Here is a 19549-nt window from a genome sequence, read left to right as displayed (position 1 = left end):
ATTAGTGTGTTAATGTTTCAAAGTGGCTCCTTGCACTGGGGTGTCTGTTGCTAGTCATGGGTTGCTAACAGACAGCCATAACAGTTGCACCTGAAATGCCCATGTGTTTTACTGCATCCCTGCAGGACTGTCAAATCTAGCTTAGAAAACTACTGGAGATTTGGGGCAATGGCTGAGGAAGACAGAGTTTGGGGAGGGGAGAGAGCTCAGCAGTGGCCTGCGGTGCCACCGAGTTCACCCTCTGAAGCTGCCGCTTCCTCCAAAGCAGCTGATCTCTGCAGTCTGAAGGGCTCTTATAATTCCAGGAGAACTCCAGACCGCACCTGGAGGGTGGGAACCCTATAGCCATGCTGAATCCTACTGTCTCACTTCTGACTTTAGCAAACCAGAAAGCAGTGCTTATACCGAAATGCTCGATTCGTGGTCATAAATTGCTTGGAAAGCTCTGAATGAGAAGGACTGAATGCGTGCCAAACATGATGTATCACAGGGGGTTGCTGTTCTGTCTTGTGATCTGCACCCTCTGAAGCTGCCGCTTCCTCCAAAGGAGCTGATCTCTGCAGTCTGAAGGGCTCATATAATTCCAGGAGAACTCCAGACGGCACCTGGAGGGTGGGAACCCTACAGCCATGCTGAATCCTACTGTCTCACTTCTGACTTTAGCAAACCAGAAAGCAGTGCTTATACCGAAATGCTCGATACGTGGTCATAAATTGCTTGGAAAGCTCTGAATGAGAAGGACTGAATGCGTGCCAAACATGATGTATCACAGGGGGTTGCTGTTCTGTCTTGTGATCTGTGTCTCACAGAAAAGGAGGGCACATTCCACATAGCCTTGGAAGGCGCGACGACGAGAGGCTGCCGTTCACAGGGTCTCATTCATGTCGGGTTCAGTACTCTGCTTCTGCGCTGTTATCTGAATGAGCTTAGACGTTCCTTTTTATAGGAGCAACAAGACTCTGTCCTAACTCCAAGAAAGCTTGGTTGTTTTGACTTGTGGGCTGATGTGGGAGAAGGGCAAGGTCACTTTGGAACAAATGCATCTCTGTATACTTTTTCTTGTGATCGCTCTGCCAGCTGAAAAGCTTACTCAGTTTGCTAACTTTCTCCTCCACCCCTCCTCCTCCCCTTCCCGTAGATCTCATAAAACACGGGCGAGAGCGAATAGAACAGAGTATCAAAGCCTCCAATTCCAGGCTGTGCTCCTAGTGAGTATGTCTCTTTCTGTTGGGTTGCTGTCTCTTTAATGCTCAGCCTGGTGATAACCCCCTCCAAGCAATAGATCAGTGGATTGAGCTGACTGGCACGGGTGACGAACCTCACGTTGCTCCAAAAGCACCCTCTTGCACAAACTAGGATTGGTTACTCAACATGGCTTCGACTCTCCTGCTGGGGAGGGCTTACTCTGCTGGTGGTGTAAGTAAAATTTCTAAATTAGATGCCTGAAAAGGAAGAGCCCCTTTGGGACTTCGTTGTCTCTTCCGAGGGGTGCTCTGGAATAAGGAACTTTTATGGAGATGAAGGACTTGAGAAATAGAGTCACCGGATGGGTACCCAACCATTTTGTTATCTTCTTGTTAAGAGAGGTGGAGAAGATTACACTTCTCAGGTCTGGCTTGCAGCTTACCTGCTGGGTGCTAACGGATGCAGAGTATCAGGGGTCTCTCTGGGGCCTACATGATAAGGGTGCAGGGTGCTGCTATATATGATACAGGCAAGACTTTCTCTCCTCCAAGGGGGATAATCATGTAGTTAAGCTTCCTTGTTGCAAAGTGCCATAATTTGTTCATTAATTTTTAGTTTTTGGGAAGGGATCTCAAATGGGGTGTTGGCACTGAAAACAACATTTTGCACACATCACTTCTACAGTAGGGGACACTGTATACCAGACGCAGGAGAAGATAATATGCCTAATCTTTCTGATTAGTTCCAGATGGGGTAGCTGTGTTGGTCTGAAGCAACAGATCAAAGTTTGAGTCCAGTGGCATCTAAGACCAACAAAGTTTTATTCGTGGTATATGTACAATGTATCTGAGGAAGTGTGCTTGCACATGAAAGCTTATACCATGAATAAAACTTTGTTGATCTTAAAGGTGCCACTGGAGTCAAACTTCTTTCTGATTCGTATTTCAGTTGCTACTTCCTTGCATAGGGACAGGAGAGAAATGTGTTAATCATTCATAGTAAGCACCCTTTAAAAATCTAGTTTTGATGGAATGCGACCTTAACAAGCATGGCTAACTTCTGTAGGTTTACTGTGAAGGGGATTTGTGAACACTCAAAATGTGTACAACTTTTGTGAATTAATCGAGGTCTCTCCCTCTTTAGCTAGATGTTAGCATTGTTTCCCTCTGCTTCTCACAATTGACTGTTTATTTCATCTTTTACAGTGTTGAAAGAGCAGCTTTCTTAATGGATCGTTCCAGAAGCCCAGATCGTAATGGCCAGGTAAAACCTGGGCCCCTTGTTAGTTCTCTATATTAACTCTGCTTGAGATCAAATTTAAAGGAAGAAGATGTTAAGAAGCTTAATGCTTCTGTCCTCAGGATGGGAGGGGGAAGAAAGATTCTATAGGATGGGGGCAGCTTTATAGACTGCAGTAGGCAATGGTGGTGTGCTCTATCTCCTTGTGGTCTTCTGTCTGTACAGCTGCTGTTCTAGACTGTGGAACTAACACTTTGTTAACTTCAGCTATCTGCTTTTGTCAATTTCAGTCAACATTGCCAACTAACAACATCAACCTTGGACCTTCTGCAAATCCCAAGTAAGTGCATGTAAAAATCTATCCAGTTTTCCATGGCCAAACAGCACTATGCAACATAGTTAGTTTAGGCTAAGAAAGTGCCTTCTCTATTACTAAGGGGAAATGTTCAAGAATGAAGGTATAGAATAAGTTTGTGTATCCAGATGTTCTTTGTTCGCTTTGAAGAAAACAATCTTTTTTCTTGAGTTGTTATGTTTACATCATTATCTTTCTTCAACAGTGCCAAGCCAACAGATTTTGACTTCCTAAAGATAATTGGCAAAGGTAGCTTTGGAAAAGTAAGTGGTGTTGCTTGGAAGATTTTTGTATACATAAATTCTCCTGTAAACTCCTCTTATCTCTTGGAAGCGATGATCCTATCTCCTTGCCACCCTTTTGACCTCTCGATCCCGCCTCCAGGTCCTTCTGGCAAAACACAAGTCTGATGGACGGTTCTATGCTGTGAAAGTTCTGCAGAAGAAATCTATTATCAAGAAAGAAGAGGTACCTTCTTGAGAGAATATCTTTATGCTTCTCTTTATATACATCTTCAACAAAATGAGCTTTCTTCCATGTTCTGTACCAGTTAAACCAAGCAGGGGATGCTCGTTATATTCCTATATGTGCCATTATTATTGGCGAATGTTAAGTGCCTTCAGATTGCTTCCAACTTATGATGACTCTATGAATTAATGACCCTCAAAATGTCCTATTGCTAACAGCCTTGCTCTGATCTTGCAAACTGAGGGCTATGGCTTCCTTAATTGGGTCAATCCATCTCATGTAGGATCTTCCTGCTGCCTTCAATGTTTCTTAGCATTATTGTCTTTTCCAGTACTCTTGATTTCTCATGATATGACCAAAGGACAATAGTGTCAGTTTAGTTATTTTAACTTCTAGGGAGGCTTCAGGCTTGATTTGATCTTGCCCCCCCCTTATTTGGTGGCCCATGGTATCTGTAAAACTCTCCTCCAACACTACATTTCAAAGGAATCTACTGTCTTCCTGTCAGCTTTCTTCATTGTCCAACTTTCATACCCATACATAGTAATTGGGAATACTATGGCATGAATTATCTAAGTCTTGATCACCAGAGACATATCCTTAGACTTTAAAATCCTTTCTAGCTCCTTCATGGCTGCCCTCCCCAGTCTCAATCTCCTTCTGATTTTTTGGTTGATGATGGAGCCAAGGAATAGAAAATCTTGAACAATTTGAATTTCTTTACTGTCAGCCTTAAAAGTCGTGTAATTCCACAGCAGTCATTACTTTTCTTGATGTTCAGCTGTAATCCTGCTTTGGCACTTTCTGCTTTTACCTTCATCAGGAATAATTTCAAGTCTTCACTGTTTTCTGCCAGTAACATGGTATTATCTGCATATCTCAAACTGTTCATGTTCCTTCCACCAGTTTTCACACCACCTTCATCTAAATATAACCCAGCTTTCCTTTAATATGGTCTGCATATAGATTGAATCACTATTATTATTTCAAGTGCAAAAGTATACTTTGTATGCTTGATACAGCATCATCAAAGTGCATGGCTCTTTACAGATTATAAGAAGTTAGATCCCTGCCTCAAGGAGCTTACCATTTAAAATTTGGCATCAGCAAAGGGAAGGGAGGAAGGTGGAGGCGGGACTACGGAGGGGAAGGAAATGTATTCATTCTGGTTACGCATGCTGAGGCTTCAGTAGGGGAGGGAGTCTAAGGAGTTACACTGAACGCTTCACAGAAACGTGTGTTTTGAGTTGGGATTTAAAGGAAATGAAGGAAGTGGCATCACACAGATGTTCTTGGCACTTCTGGGCATAAGGGACAGTGAAGGGTGGAGTTGGCTGAGGGAGAAGAACCCCTTCAGACAGTTAAAGATGTCAAAGCTGAAGCAGTGAAACCAAAGAACTCTGAAATACTCAATAAGGAAGACTCTTGTCTTTTCTAATGAGACTTGTGAATATCTTCTGGGCTATTTTACAAGCTGTTTTACACACACAGCCTCTTTGTCCCAGTCAGGACTGGGTGAATTACACTTGGCCACAAGGATTTCTGTAGAACAAAATTCAAGTCCAGTCACACCTTAAGACCAACAACATTTTCCAGGGTATAAGCTTTCATGACTCAACACTCACTTTTGTCAGGCTCATGGAAGGTTATAACGCTGACAAAATGTATTAGCCTTTTAAGGCGCTACCGGACTTGAATTTTGGTCTGCTATTACAGACTAATAAGCCCACCTGCCTGAAAAGGTTCTGATGTGCGTGTTTGTGAATACAAAATCTGGATACTTGCTCAGCTCTCTCTTTCTCTTGGTTCTCAGCAAAATCACATCATGGCTGAACGCAATGTGCTGCTGAAGAATGTGAAACACCCCTTCCTGGTGGGGCTCCATTATTCCTTCCAGACAAAAGAGAAGCTCTACTTTGTACTGGACTATGTAAATGGAGGAGAGGTGAATGCCCTTCAGCCTTCCATCAAATGACGTCTAGGTCAACCAATACAGCCATTTTTGGTTTTTATTTTCAACCCAAGTTTGGTGTTGTGTCCCCAGTAAAATTTCCCCCCAGATCCCCTATTATATAGGTGTTTCTTATCTTTCAGTGTGACTAATAGCAGCAGGAGGAAACGGGGCTATTTTATACGCTATTTTCCCATCCCCAAATGGCCCCATTTTACCCTGGTACTTGCTCTGTTGTTGGGGGCGCTACATGTGCACTGGTAGGCTACACAGGAAGCCCCCCAGTGGAGCAAGCAGCACCCACCTGGGCCATTTCAAGTGCCAAATTGGTGCGGGGTCTTCTCTTCCCACACTGGGATACCAATCAAGGCCCTGGGAACTTAGAAAAAACAATCCACTGCTCCTGCTGTCAAAGTCAGTTTGGGAAGAACTCCAGCCTTACATGTTACAAATCTTAATGTGTAGGTCAGACTTTAGACTGTGGGTCAATATGCACATATACAGGCAGTCTATGAAAAGCATTGGTTAATGTTAGTATGTGCAGAACTCTACAGGGTGGTCTGGTTGATCTTTATGAACCATTCTATTCTTACGCTGCAAGGCATGTAATTCTGGAGGTGAACCCACAAAAATAATGCCACTTAATAACTCTGTTATCAACTTGACACAAAGGTGTCAGGCTCGTATGGGGCAATGTCATGAGAACAGTATTTCATCTCTGTTTATAGCTGTTCTTCCACTTGCAAAGAGAGCGTTGCTTCCGTGAACCTCGAGCACGTTTCTATGCGGCTGAAATGGCCAGTGCAGTGGGGTACCTCCATTCATTGAACATTATCTACAGGTAAAGCATGTGTTACAAAATTAGATGGCCCTGGTAACAGCAATTGTTGTGACATCCATCCCAGAATCTTGTGTGTTAAAATTACTGGTGATCAGGAGGCAAGGCTTTTTGTTATGAGCTACTACTCCCTGTTCATCTGTATACCTCTGTTCCTTGCATCCTATTCCCCCCCCCACCCCCGGCCTTTCCAGTTCTGTCCCATTCCTGGTGGAAAGAGCCATCAAGTCACAGCCACAGTGATTGCATAGGGTTTTCAAGGCAACAGATGTTCAGGGGTGGTATGCCATATAGGGTTTCTGCATAGTGATCCTGGACTTCCTTGGTCTCCCATCCAAATACTAACCAGGGGCGACCCTGCTTAACTTCTCAGATCTGATGAGAGAAAGCTAGTCTGGACCATCCAGGTCAGGGCATCCCACACAATACACACTCAGAATCTGGAATTTCAGCACAGCTACTGCCAATAGAATACCATAAGCCACTGGCTTCTCGAATTATACTCCTGGGAACTCTGGGGCTCCTTAGAGCCCATTAGAGGTTCCTCAGAAATCAGTAACTGCAGAGATACTTCCGTGGATGACAGCTAGCTTGTCAATAGCCTTCTTTCCTTGCAACGTGCAGGTACAGGGAAGTACTGAGTGTCCTGAAGAAGCTCAAAAAGCATGGCAAGTGCCCCTTAGGTACTGCATGCGCACTCCAGAACAAGATGCAGAATCTTCTACATCTTACAGGCATTCCATAGCAGATGCTTAGGGCGGTGCTTGGCAGGCTGTTCAGTGTGCAAAGTGCTCCCTAAAGGTTGGAAGTTTGAAAACTGCTGCTGTAGGCAATTATAGAAAAGGCTAAGAGTCCAGTAGAACCTTAAAGACTAACAAGATTTGTTTCTTGCATGAGTCACTGCTCACTTCTTCAGTGCTACAGATGCTTCACTGCTACAGACAGATTAACACAGCTACCCATCTTGATCTGTAGGCAATTATAGATTCTGGTGGAGTAGCCGTGTTGGTCTGAAGCAGCAGAACAAAGTTTGAATCCAGTGGCACCTTTAAGACCAACAAAGTTTTATTCAAGATACAAGCTTTCAGATGCAAGCACATATAATACAGATACAGCAAAACAGAATTTCCTCAACCATTACATTATATTATAGGCAGTCATTTCCCCAGAAAGTACTTTCCTGGGGGCACCTTATTTGGGAAGCTGTACGTCAGACCCCGTACATCCAATCCTCACCAAACTTGGCAGACAGGTAGAGGAGAGTCACCTGAAGATCCCCTACAAGTTTGGTGTCTCTAGCACATGGGGGGCATTCTATTGCCTCAAAAACTGGTTAGGTTTGTAAGGCAGCTAAAAATTTTGACGGTCCGTGGTTTGCAAATGGGGAATGCCATGATCCATGAACCAAACCACATTTTCCCTGTTTGTGTCCATCTCTACTGGCCTGAGACGTAGGGTTGCCAGGTCTGGGTGGAAGAATAACTGGAGACTTTGGGGATGGATCCGGGAGAGGGTGGGGTTTGGGGAGGGGAGGGGCCTCAGCATAGTAGAATGCCATAGAGTCTACCCTTCAAAGCAGCCATTTTCACCAGGGGAGCTGATCTCTGTCAGCTGGAGACCAGTTGTAAAAGCGGAAGATCCTCAGGCCCCACCTGGAGGCTGGCAACCTACCCAGATGGGGTGAAATTGTTCCTTCTCTTCAGTGAATCTCTGCTTGTAGGAGAGAGAAAATGAGTGATTTCAACCCCTTGTTCCCTCCTCCCTCTACCCATGCAAGATATTTCTCCATATGGATCCCCAGACCTTAGGAATTGTAATTCTGGGAATTAGAAGGGGTTTTAGAGATAGAGAGTAATATGGGAAAACTTCACATTCCATGCATGGAGGGTTGGGTGCAGGCTACTCAGGGTCAGCATACCTTGAGGTGGGGCAACTGCCAGGGCCCAGGGCTTCTGGCAGGGCCCACTACTGTACCCCACCACTTCCTTGCTGGCATTCTACCACCCATGCTCCCAGATACCCATAATACTAGTGACACTGGGGAAAGGGCTGCAGGCGGTCCAGGCAGCTGTGAACTTTGGCAGTGGGTGGGAGGGCTCAGAAACAGACAATTGCAAGGGCACAAGAGGGTCTGGTTGTCAACATCCAGGCTGAGCCTGGGGACCTCCCTGAATTACAACTAGTCTCCAGCCAACAAAGATCAGTTCCCCTGGAGAAGATGGCTGCTTTCGAGGGTAGACCGTATGGTATTAAACCCTGAAGATTTACCTCTCCTCCACAAGCCCTGGCCTTCCCAGGCTCTGTCACAAAATCTCCAAGAATTTCCCAGCCCCAAGTTGGCAACCCAAAGTGGATTACACGTGGATATGTGGGAAAGAAAGAGGGAATGAGAGGTGGGCCTGGGAGTGAACAGAGGAAGGGAGGGGGCCCTGGGGCCCCTCCACCATAGGCCCCCATAAAATCTGGAACTGGCCCTGAAGCTACTGTGTATATTTTTCTGCTTCTGAGTAGCAAGCACAGCCACTGACCCCACCCCTTGCAATGCTTTCTTATGTGTTTATCAGTGAACTATATGCAGCTTGAATGAATAATCTGTCTTGCAGTCTCCCACCACCACCTTTCAGGCAGGGTGCCCGTCTCTTTCAAATCACTGCTTGCTATTATATCTGATGTATTGTTGGATCAGTATCTTATTTTAAAATAACACCACCACAACGAGAGTTGCAAAACTGCTCCTGAAGTAATGAGGCTGTAAGCCCCCAGCCAACTGGCTTTTGGTACAGGTACCTTCTGCCATTAACAGGTTGAACCAGTTTTTTCTTGAGCTCAGTGGGGGGGGGAGAGAGAAGATTGCACCTATCAACACAATGCAGTATCCTCCATAGCTCAAACTAGACATATGGCAAACTAGATTGCGGCAAAGGCTGAATTAGAAGTGAGGATGAAATATCAAAGTTAAGGCTCAGTGATTCTGTCACTATGAGATACAAGCAATATCTGGGTAAATTGGTTTAGAAAAGATAACATTAAACTATCTACTGCATTTCAGAGTCTGCATAATATAGCTCTTTTAACAGATATCTCCAAATATGTAAATATGCTGAATGGTGTGTAAGGATGTTGCTCAGAGATCCCAGCAGAGCTTAACCCATCTAATAAATTTTTTGTAGGGACTTAAAACCTGAAAATATCCTCTTGGACTGTCAGGTATGTGATTTACTGCTGTGTATGTATAAATATTCCACTGCTATCATAAAGATCCCAAGTCTATAAGAAAAACAGTAAGCTTTCACTCTCTGTATGTGAAGGGGGAAAATATAAAATACATGTGTGCTCTGTAGTGTGAAGGGCACACAACTGTTCAACTAGGACTCTTTGAAAAGACTCCAGAAGTAGTAGTCCAGTCCTTTCCCAGCCTCTGCTTTGGGGGGATGTGAGCCTTTTTTATCTGCATTTCTCACTTGGCAGTTTGTTTATAACTTGAGTGTGTATGCCCAAGTCCCCAAAATGATACTTGTTTTGGAGACAAAAGGAACAGAAAGGCTTATTAAAGAAAGAAGATAAGGACTGCTGGTGGTGGTGAATGGATGTACAAAAAAACAAACAAGAAGCCTTTCTAAGGAATGAAAATTATATTAAGTGAGCATAGTAGTATGCAGGATAACTGCAGTTGAACATTTTAGACTCCAGTTTCAGAATTGCTGAATGTGTTGGTGATACAAATCCAGAATCCTAATAATGGTTTTGTGTTTTGCTCTTGTTCAAGGTTTGTGTTTCAGTAGGAAACTTCATAATTAGACGAGAACATCCAAATCAAATAGCAACATGCAAGTAACAAATTTCATATACTTCCCTCAAAGACTGACAGTTTCATTTTTCATTCAGGGTCATATTGTACTAACAGATTTTGGACTCTGTAAAGAAGGAATGGAGCCAGAGGAAACAACATCTACATTCTGTGGCACCCCAGAGGTAGTGTAAGGAGTTAGAACAGATTTGCATTTTTAATTGGTGATTTTTGATGACTCAGCTTTTCCAAGATACTGCACACCATTGTTCAGTTGAAGGTATAAGAACTGACTGTCCCATGCACTCTTAAAAAAAATAATAAAACCCCACAAACACAAACAAACCTCAAAGTACTGAATCTGAAAAGCCACAAGTTGGATGGTCTAAAAGAGTCTGAGATGAAAGTGGCAAATTATTAACCAGTTTCTGTGATTATGTGGTATTCACCCAAGACTTCTAACAGAATTTGCACATGAAGGTTGATACTGATTGACCATTGTTGGAAGAAACCAGTGAAAATTCTGGCTAATACATTGTAATATCAGTTATATTCCCAAAAGATTACAAGGGTAATCTACAAACTATAAAAAAGTAACAGAAGTTTATGTTATAATCTGTAGAACATATAAGGAGGCTTGATTTGAGCATAAGCTTATTTGCCTAGGAGCCTGAACCTTGAATCAACATTAGCAAAGAAGTTCTAAGTAGCCAGGTTGGTCCAAATAAAATAAAATCCATATAATACCCTTTATTAAGACCAACCAAAGTGACACAAAGCAGTGTGCGATCTTCCAAGTTCTCCAAAATGCTTTATCAGATGGATCCTCTGTCTGTTCTGTGAATTGGAAGGGGAGGGTAATCATAATGAACTCAAACTCTCTCCAACAAATTCTGATGATGGATCACTGGTATAAAAAGCAATTCACCCTGAACTGAACAGGAGGTGTTTAAAGAAGCTCTGAAGCAAAACTTGGATAGCCATTATTCAACAAGCTGTAGGCAAAATACAATATAAAATCAATTTAATTTTAAATGGTATGAGTTCACTTTTTCCTATTCTTCCTCTCTGCTTAACACAATCCTACCACATCTTTACAAGGGCAATATTTGGTGGAATTACTAGGTCAAGGATTTTCTTATTGTTTTCAAAACCTGGAGGCACATGAGGCTCCTGGAAAGTTACAGGGATTCCTGCTGTTGTGAGTGCAGTTTTTAAACTCCTTATTCTTCCACAGTATTTGGCTCCAGAAGTGCTGAAGAAAGAGCCCTATGACAGAACAGTGGACTGGTGGTGTCTTGGAGCAGTTCTCTATGAAATGCTGTTTGGCTTGGTAGGTGGTATTGCCTCTAGATTTAAAATGGAAGCTGAAGGTAGACAATGGGCCTAAGACTGCTGAAAGCAACTGGAGAGTGGCTTCAGTTCCCAAGTTGTACAAACAGGTTACTTTTGTCCCACTGGTCAAATAGGTTTCTCAGGGTTTGAAATATACAAAACCCTAGAAAGCCTGTATACTAGTGGCAAAATGAGTGGACACCCCACGAGCTGTTATCGTCACAGTCATGTTGCCTTCAGCTCTCGGGGGGGGGGGGGGGGGGGACCCTGCCAGTCAGAATTTTACTGTGCTTCCATAGTGATGTTTTTCTTGGACTTTGCTTCCAAACTGGACCAATGCCTTGGGGAAAGATCCATATATCATCCCTTCATTATCCATTTCCCAGGCTTTTCCCATGCCGAGTGCACTCTTTCTCAAACTTGGTTTCCGATGATGTTTTCTGAAAGAACACAGTCCAAATGCATTAGCATCCTGTCCGGACGGGAAGGTGCATATTTTCAAAGATCTCACCCATTTGGGCACCATTTTCCTTCTGTCAGACTTCTCACAGCTATGCTGTATAGCATTTACTGATTTTTTTTAAAAAAAGTCTTCTGGTGGTATGACAGGGAAATAATATAGGGGAAATGGTGGCTGGCAAGAGGAAAGTGCATGAAAAACTCATGTGTGGATGTTGCATTGCCTTTGCAACAGTGAATGCAGAATGGAGAATTCTTGTGTGTGGTAACAACCTCTCAGTGTTGATGCTTCTTGCTCTTTTTCCATGTGTACCAGAGCAGTTGGTCAGATTCCAACAAACCTCAAGCATACCTGGGATCTAGATAGCATTACGTTCCTCAGCCTCTGATTCTAGTCAGTTTCTGGCAAAAAGCTGCTGAAAGTATGCCAAGCTGTTGAACAGTAATAGCAGCCATTTCCGCAGTCTGTAGTCTACTGGCTACTACATATGTGCATGGGGTAGGATGTATATGCATATCTATGCAGCACAGCAGTTTCTGGACTGTACCCTTAGTTATTACAACCAAGCAGTTCACAGTATCTCAGATAATAAACTGTTTGTTGTCTGTGAAGATGTTTACTGGAAACATTTCACAATAGGGCCTGGAATATTTTCCAACACATCATCCTTCCTGTTCCTTGCCTATTGCACTATGGGTTTACAATCAGAACCTATAGGAAATGGCAGATGTGTAATTACTAGCAGTTCTATGGGTTTACAATCAGAACCTATAGGAACTGGCATGGTTTCTGCAACTGATGGCTTTTCCTTCTTTCTGTCTCTATCAGCCTCCCTTTTACAGCCGAGATGTGTCTCAGATGTACGACAACATTCTGTATAAGCCACTGCAGATTCAAGGAACCAAGACCATGGCAGCTTGTGACATCCTGCAAGGACTTCTCCATAAAGACCAGAAGCAGAGGCTTGGAGCCAAAACTGACTTTGTATGTTCTGTTTGTTGTGGAATGCCAGTTCTGATGATACATTCCTCAGTTTGATGATAAGTTCACCACTCCCCAAAGAGCATCCTGTCCTACCTCACCACCTCCCATTTTCTTTTCAATGGATCCTTTCCCCATGGTGGCAACTGTTTTTGTCAAGCTATTTCCCCATTTTTGTCTCATCATCTTAGACATGAAACCTTGAGGGAGAGATAAGATTCCAACTATTTTCTGGAGGGCTTAGAGCATTGTTCCTACTGATAAATGCTACCTCCTAGTAGCAGCAATAGCAACATCAAAGATTTGAGGCTAACCATGTGGGGAAATAGATCAGGGCAACACATTCAATGCAGAGGGACAGTGTTAAAGTCTGTCTTCATGGGTATGGATCCCACAGAAGATTATTGCATGTGCAATGGTCTTCGCAAAAGCACTAAAATTATTCCTTGCTGTCTGCTGGTGCTGATTGGAACTGATTGTATTCCACCTATCTTTTCTGCATATGCAAGGCATGGTGCAAAGGTATTTCTTCTGACATGATATGACAAAGAAACTAATTTAAGCCACATGAATTATTTGCTGTGCATCCCATTGATCCAAGGCAGAATATTATTTTGTTAAAAACCAAAGTGCTGCAGCCTTTGTGCAATTCTTAGAGCAAGCAAAAAAATGCTAAAGTTCTCCTTCCTCTCTGCTCACACATTGCTGGATCCAAGCGAATGTCAGAAGATGCTTACCTTCATTTGTATGCTTAAAATGTGCCCTCCTGTTGCAGTTCTTATAATAGCTCCTTTATTATTTATTTATTTATTTAATCGATTTATACCCCATCCTCCCCTCCGAGGCAGGCTCGGGGTGGCTAACAGGGCCACTGGCATCATAAAACAATAAAACCAATTTAAAGTCATATAGCACCCAAGCTATATGATCCTGCATATATGTTCTGCTGCTTTTTCCTTTGTGTGCTGTTCCATGAATTTATGCACACAGTCCTGGGTTTTCTGCAGTCCTTCTCAAAACCTGCTTTGGGGAAAGATTGCCGTAAATCCTGGATGGCTGCTGTGTGCGGGTGGGAAAGCATGGATTCCCCCACTCATACTGCAGCCACTTTCCCTGACCCTTTCCCTGTGGTGGCCATTTCCTCTCCCCCTACAAGGGGTTTTCTGTTGTTGTTTTTAAATCTCCAATAGAATATTGGTGGAGAAAAGTGCCGTTAAGTTGCAGATGACTTTTGGTACTCCCTTGGGGTTTTCAAGGCAAGAGACTAACAGAGGAGGTCTGTCATTGCCTTCCTCTGCATAGCAACCCTGGACTTCCTTGGTGGTGTCCCATCCAAATGCTAACCCTGCTTAATTTCCAAGATTTGATGCGATCAGGCTAGCCTGTGCTATCCAGGTCAGGGCAATGAAATATTACATTGATATAATGTGCAACTGTCTGTGTACTGGGTCTTTTGACCCCCAGCTTTCATTTAAGAAACAGAAAGAAAGGATGTCTCTAGCCGCTTGTGTTGTGGAGGTGTAAGGGGAAAGTCATATCTGTGCAACAAAAGGGGTTATAGACTTTTTGTAAAAATAGGAAAGCTGGGAATTCAGAGAACTTGATACACTGATTGTTAAAGTGTTATGTTAGGATGGTCGTGACTGCTGCCAGGGGACTGGGGCACAGAAACTACAGAGAAACCTGCCATGTGGAAGTCCTAATGCAGCTGTGCTGCACTGGCAGCCTCAGCAGCAATGGTGAAGCCGCATGAGCTTGTCCCCTCTGCATCTTCAGAACTGTGTGGCTGGATACATTACTAACCATTGACTCGCTTCTATTTATTTTCCTGTTCACAGCTTGAAATAAAGAACCATGTGTTCTTCAGCCCCATAAACTGGGATGACTTGTATCATAAGAGAATCACTCCTCCATTCGATCCCAACGTGGTAAGTGACTGCACTTTGCTGTAGCAGCTCTCTCTGCAGCTGCGAATTTAGAGATTACTACCTGCCCTGGTTCCCTTGGAGGTCTAAAGGACAGAAATTCCCTGGATCTGCATTTCAGTTGGCCTTCTTGACCTGTAACACGTTGCAATCTTTTGCATGAGAAATAAGAGCCCTTACTTTCAGCTAACAGTGTTTGTAATGCACTGTAGTGTAACAGAACATTTCAAATCCCAGTAATCTAGCAGATCACTCTGCACACTGCCATTGCAGAAACAAGCAGGACCCCTTGAGCTCTTTCCTGCATGCCCTCTGCCTTTAAGGATGCCTGGGGTAGGAAGAGGGAATGAGTGCTGACTGCTGCTGTCAAGCTTGGTGATGGGGGGTGGCAGAGGCTGCTCCCTCACCCCAAATTTACTGCCTCGCTGAATGCCCTCTTTTATAACAGTCGTTAGTATTGTCAGCTGAAGCATTATCCTGTGTTTCTCCTCTTAAAGGCCGGCCCTGCTGATCTACGGCATTTCGACCCAGCGTTCACTCAGGAAGCTGTCTCCAGCTCCATCATCCGCTCCCCTGACTTTGCAGCCAGCAGTTCCAGCACCACAGATGCTTTCCTGGGTTTTTCTTATGCACCAAATGATGAAAGTTAATGCTGGCAAGGCTCGGTCTCTCCCCGCCCCTGCCTTTTATAGCTTGATTTCATTTCACTGGAAAGACAGCCGCAACAGTCCAACTAACTCTCTTACTGGAACAGAACCAGTTCAGTTTTGAACTGTAGGAAACATCACAATATGAATGTTCCTCTAGCAGAGGAAAAACTGATTATTCTAGTTAGACCTTTAATTACACAGTTGTGCCAAAATTAAGTCACCTGGGAATGCAGGATAACCTTGGCTTGTCCTGGGCCTATTAAGGGGGACCCGAGGTATGCTAGTTATTCTGGCCTCAGTCACTGCAAGTTTCTTACCCACAAGTTCAGATTCTTGCTTCATTTGCTCTACTTGTGATTCTTTCCAGTTGATTGCATTCTCTTAAGCCTCCCTCTCCTTGACTCCTTTGATCCCACCTACCCTGATTTAGGGAAGCTCCTGGGATTCCAGGGAAACCCTTTGGGGCTAGACAGCTCTCCAGGGGGAAAATGTATGCATATATCGAGTTACTGCACCTTTCATGCCTCCGCTTCTGAATAAAATGGATTGTGGACATGGCTGGGACCCTTTTGCACAGCACATTGGTATGTACTGATCTCTCAGCTGCCCTGCAAGTGAATTGGTCAGCTCAAAACTTAGCAAGGTAGCCTCTCCCTTGGTTACACAACCTGCCATTTCACAAAAGATGCTTCAGGACCACTACATGGTTGGCTGTTGCAAACACTATAGCATAGCTGGCCCACCTGCTGGTGAGGAAAATTCCTTAACAAAAGTTCCACCACAGGAAGAGTCACAGCTGCAAGTTTTTACAGACTCTGGGGCTAGGGTTGCCAACCTCCAGGTGGGGCCTGGAGGTCTCCTGGGATTAAAATTGGGCTCCAGATTACACGGATCAGTTCCCCTGGAGAAAAATACTTCAGGAGATAGATTGCATCCTGTTAAAGTCCTTCCATTACCAAATCTCCAGGAATTCTGCAGCCCAGAGTTAGCCCCCAACCCTGAGTAGCAGAATGCTGGCACACACGCTACCCAGAGGCTAACATGGTACGTGCAATACTCAGTATGGGATGAAGATGACAGAGTCTGTGTTGGGTGAGGGGCAGGAGGAATGGAAGGAGGGACCGAAAGCAGCAGTTGTAATGGCTGGCAGATACAAATACTAGTAATATACCTGGAAAAGGGTGTCCAGGCAGGGGCACCATTTGGTTGAGGTTTAGGAGGCCAGCTGCTATTTGCATACTGATTTTATTTATTTACATTATTTATAGTCTGCCTTTCTGACTTGGACTCAAGATGGATTACACAGAGTAAGTCATTACAATCAAGACATTCAATAAACGGTACAATAGGATCAGGGTTGTAGAGCCAATCAGAAATCTAAAAACAGAACTGAAGCAAAAGTGTATTCACCTGATACATTAAATGATGCAAAAATTATTACATAGTCTGTAGTAAGAGAGTAATAGGTGTGCTCTGTCTCGCTCCTGATAATAGCCAAGCCACAGCATTCAGCACCAACTGATGTTTCCAAATTGATTTTGAGAGACCAATGTACAGCGCATTATGGTATGGATCCAGGTGCTCTCATCTCTTCATCTGCATAGCACTAATGTGGGCTTTTTATGATGATGATGATGATGATGATGATGAGCATGACAGAATGTTAGGAATGGCTATTATATAGATTAAAAATGTAAGCAAGCTATTCCAGCCACGTGCTACTCCTATCTCTGTACAAGAAGAGCACTGCACTTTTATACCCTAAACTCACGTGGGGAAGCAACCCACTTCATAGCACTTTGTGCGGCCCATGTTTAAATTTGTGTATTTATACATGAAGTATCTTTTCCCATGTTCTCAAAATAGGTGGCAATGAGGAAACCCAAATACTTTTCAGCTTCTGTTATCCATTTTACTCTCCAATAACATTCACAACTTCACAGTCAGCATGGCTACTGCACAAAACGTTTTGATCTTGTACATCCTGACCCTATGCCTGTTTGCTCGGGAGTAAGTCTTGCTATTTTCTGTAGGATGCTTACTCCCTCAGAAGCGTGCACCAGGACTGCAACTGAGCAAGTCGCTTTTCCTGCCTCGCACCCTGGCCATTTTACTAGCTTGTGCTACACCAGCACATTCGGGAAAGAATGACACTGGTTTCATCTCTGCAAATCCACAGCTGTGTGGGGGTGGGCAAACAACTACAATTCCCAGAAGGCAGTAGACAGGAAAGGGGTGGAGTTATAGCATGGTGCCCGCGATTGGTCGGGGAGATAGATTTGAACTTGGTGCGTGGCGGGTTCTCCTTTTTCCCTTCTGCCGTAGTAGTTTTTACCGGCTGCGTGGCTGGTTAGTGGGTAAAGAAAAAGCCCACTGGTACTGGGTAGCTGCCTCTGAGAAAGTGAGTGTGGGAAGAAAGGAGGAAGCTCCTGGCGAGTTTTCAAAGAGCTCGCAAAATTTCTGCAAATTTAACAGGTGGCTCTCTCGTACCAGCCGGCTCCGGCAGCTGAATAATTCTTTTCCTTAAGCCTTTCGAGAGCCCCACTATTCTTTGTCACTTCTCTTTTGCACTCTTACCCTGTATTCTCTGTTCCCAGACTGGTGCCTCCAGAACTCCCCCCCCCAAGCATTCCTGATTGGATGTTGCAACACCTCCCATTTGTGAGCGTGTTTTCCCTCAAGATTAGTGAGTGCTACTCCACAACTAATCAGCACAAGGCAGGAAAGGTGCAGCGCATCTCCCCCTCACACCAGTATCAGATTCAGCTCCTAGTAATGAGTGATCTCACCTTGGAAATGACACCAGTTGTTCTTTGCTTACATTCTTAGGAATCTTGTTAATTTCTTCTCTTTTATTTGAAAACTACACAGTGAGGTCTGGTCATACTACCTCTTTATAACATAGATGGAGAACAGGCAATTGAAAACCCCCCCCCCCCAAAAAAAACACCCAGGGGGAAAAAAAGGGTCTAGGCACAAAATGTTATTTCCTCTAGCAAATGCCATTGTAGAAGACTATATTTTGACTAGCATGACCACCATGTAGGATGGTTTATACCACCATATCATCTGTCCCATGGTCTTTTGTAGTCTGTTATTGATGGCCAGTTTGCTCACTCTTCAACTGCTGGGTTTTTTAAAAAAAAATTTTTAGAAGCTTCAGTCTCTAGACTGGATGTGATCTTTTTATACAATTTCGGATTGAATAACCACACTATCTGATGCTGGTGACACTAACAGATTCCCTGTTACCAGTTAAAGTCAAAACATATCCATCCTGCAGATAAACTACACTGGAGAAACAGGGATGTACTAAAAGGAAGGACAGGATTTCCCATTGGAAACAATGGGAGAAACTTGAAGGCCCGATGGTATCATGGATCTAACGCTTCATGATTCTTTGTGGCACAAAAGGTATTTTTCAAAATGTGGGACCTCTGGATTTAGAAAGTGCCCCAAAATGCCCAGCAGTCTGCTGTCCATCTGCGAGCATGGTCAGGCTGTCTGAAGGGGGATGTACTAAAAGGAAGGACAGGATTGCCCATTGGAAACAATGGGAGAGGCTTGAAGGCCCATTGGAAATAATGGGAGCTAGGAATGCTGACTAGACTTGCATGGACTCCTTTATACATTACAGCACAAGAAGAGTTGCAAAGAAACTGCGGAATGGTATTTCCATTAAGGTCGCTGGTCCCAAATACACTGGACATGGACTGGAATGACAGCCCCTGGGAGTAGCAGGAGTCTTCTGGAACTGGAATGAAAGGCTCCAGAGTGGAATAACAGCCCCTGGGGGTAGCAGGAGTGTTCTAGGACTGAGGCCTGTCTGTCATTCCAGTCCCAGGACACCTCTGCTACCCCGAGGTCCGTCATTCCACATTGGGGCCTGGCATTCCACTCTCAGAACACTCCTGCTACCCCCCAGGGGCTGTCATTCCACTCTGGGGCCTGTCATTCCAACCTCATAACCCATCTGCTACCCCTAGGGGCCATACCTCACCCCCAAACAGAGACAGAAGGAGAAAGAGCTCACCTACTTAGCTCTGTGCCAGGTTTGGTCAGGTGCCTCGTTTCCACACGGCTTGGAAATGCTGCATGGGATTTTGCTTGGCAGGGTCAAGTACATCCTTTCTCAGGCAGGGCAGAGTAGCTCCAATGTCATCAGCCCACCGGGACTATTCGTGGTGGACTTAATGACCAGCGCCCTTGCTCTTTTTCAAGAACAGCTGTGCCAGAGTTATGGCTTGCCCAAGGTCGTCCAGCCAGGTGCAAGTGGAGGAGTGGGGAATCAAACTCGGTTCTCCCAGATTAGAGTCCGCACACTTAACCACTACACCAAACTGGCTCTGGGCAACACTGGGAGGGCTTCTGGAGT

General features: G+C 44.2%; 1 protein-coding gene across 1 annotated transcript; it reads left to right on the top strand.

Annotated features, from left to right (window-relative positions):
* Positions 1–1142: 1142 nt before the first annotated feature.
* Positions 1143–15504, top strand: SGK2 (serum/glucocorticoid regulated kinase 2). The gene is made up of 13 exons (XM_015428334.1): positions 1143–1208; positions 2391–2448; positions 2715–2764; positions 2985–3042; positions 3164–3247; positions 5061–5192; positions 5927–6039; positions 9207–9243; positions 9922–10008; positions 11061–11156; positions 12447–12602; positions 14438–14527; positions 15022–15504. The coding sequence occupies exons 2-13, from the start codon at positions 2413–2415 to the stop codon at positions 15172–15174; spliced, it is 1092 nt and encodes a 363-aa protein (XP_015283820.1). The 5' UTR covers positions 1143–1208; positions 2391–2412; the 3' UTR covers positions 15175–15504.
* The last annotated feature ends 4045 nt before the right edge of the window (positions 15505–19549 follow it).

This window comes from Gekko japonicus, unplaced genomic scaffold, assembly GCF_001447785.1.
Source record: "Gekko japonicus isolate JY-2015 unplaced genomic scaffold, Gekko_japonicus_V1.1 scaffold3980, whole genome shotgun sequence".
Taxonomy (NCBI): domain Eukaryota; kingdom Metazoa; phylum Chordata; class Lepidosauria; order Squamata; family Gekkonidae; genus Gekko; species Gekko japonicus.
The sequence above is the reverse complement of the archived record's forward strand: the minus strand, read 5'-3'. Positions and strand labels throughout refer to the sequence as shown.

What these genes read in the sequence shown, in the direction of transcription:
- SGK2 (XM_015428334.1), top strand. Translation starts at nt 2,413, where the DNA reads ATGGATCGTTCCAGAAGCCCAGATCGTAATGGCCAG. An exon ending in GCAAAGGTAGCTTTGGAAAA is followed by an intron (nt 3,043 to 3,163) that starts GTAAGTGGTGTT and finishes TCCCGCCTCCAG; the next exon opens with GTCCTTCTGGCAAAACACAA. An exon ending in ATGAAATGCTGTTTGGCTTG is followed by an intron (nt 11,157 to 12,446) that starts GTAGGTGGTATT and finishes TGTCTCTATCAG; the next exon opens with CCTCCCTTTTACAGCCGAGA.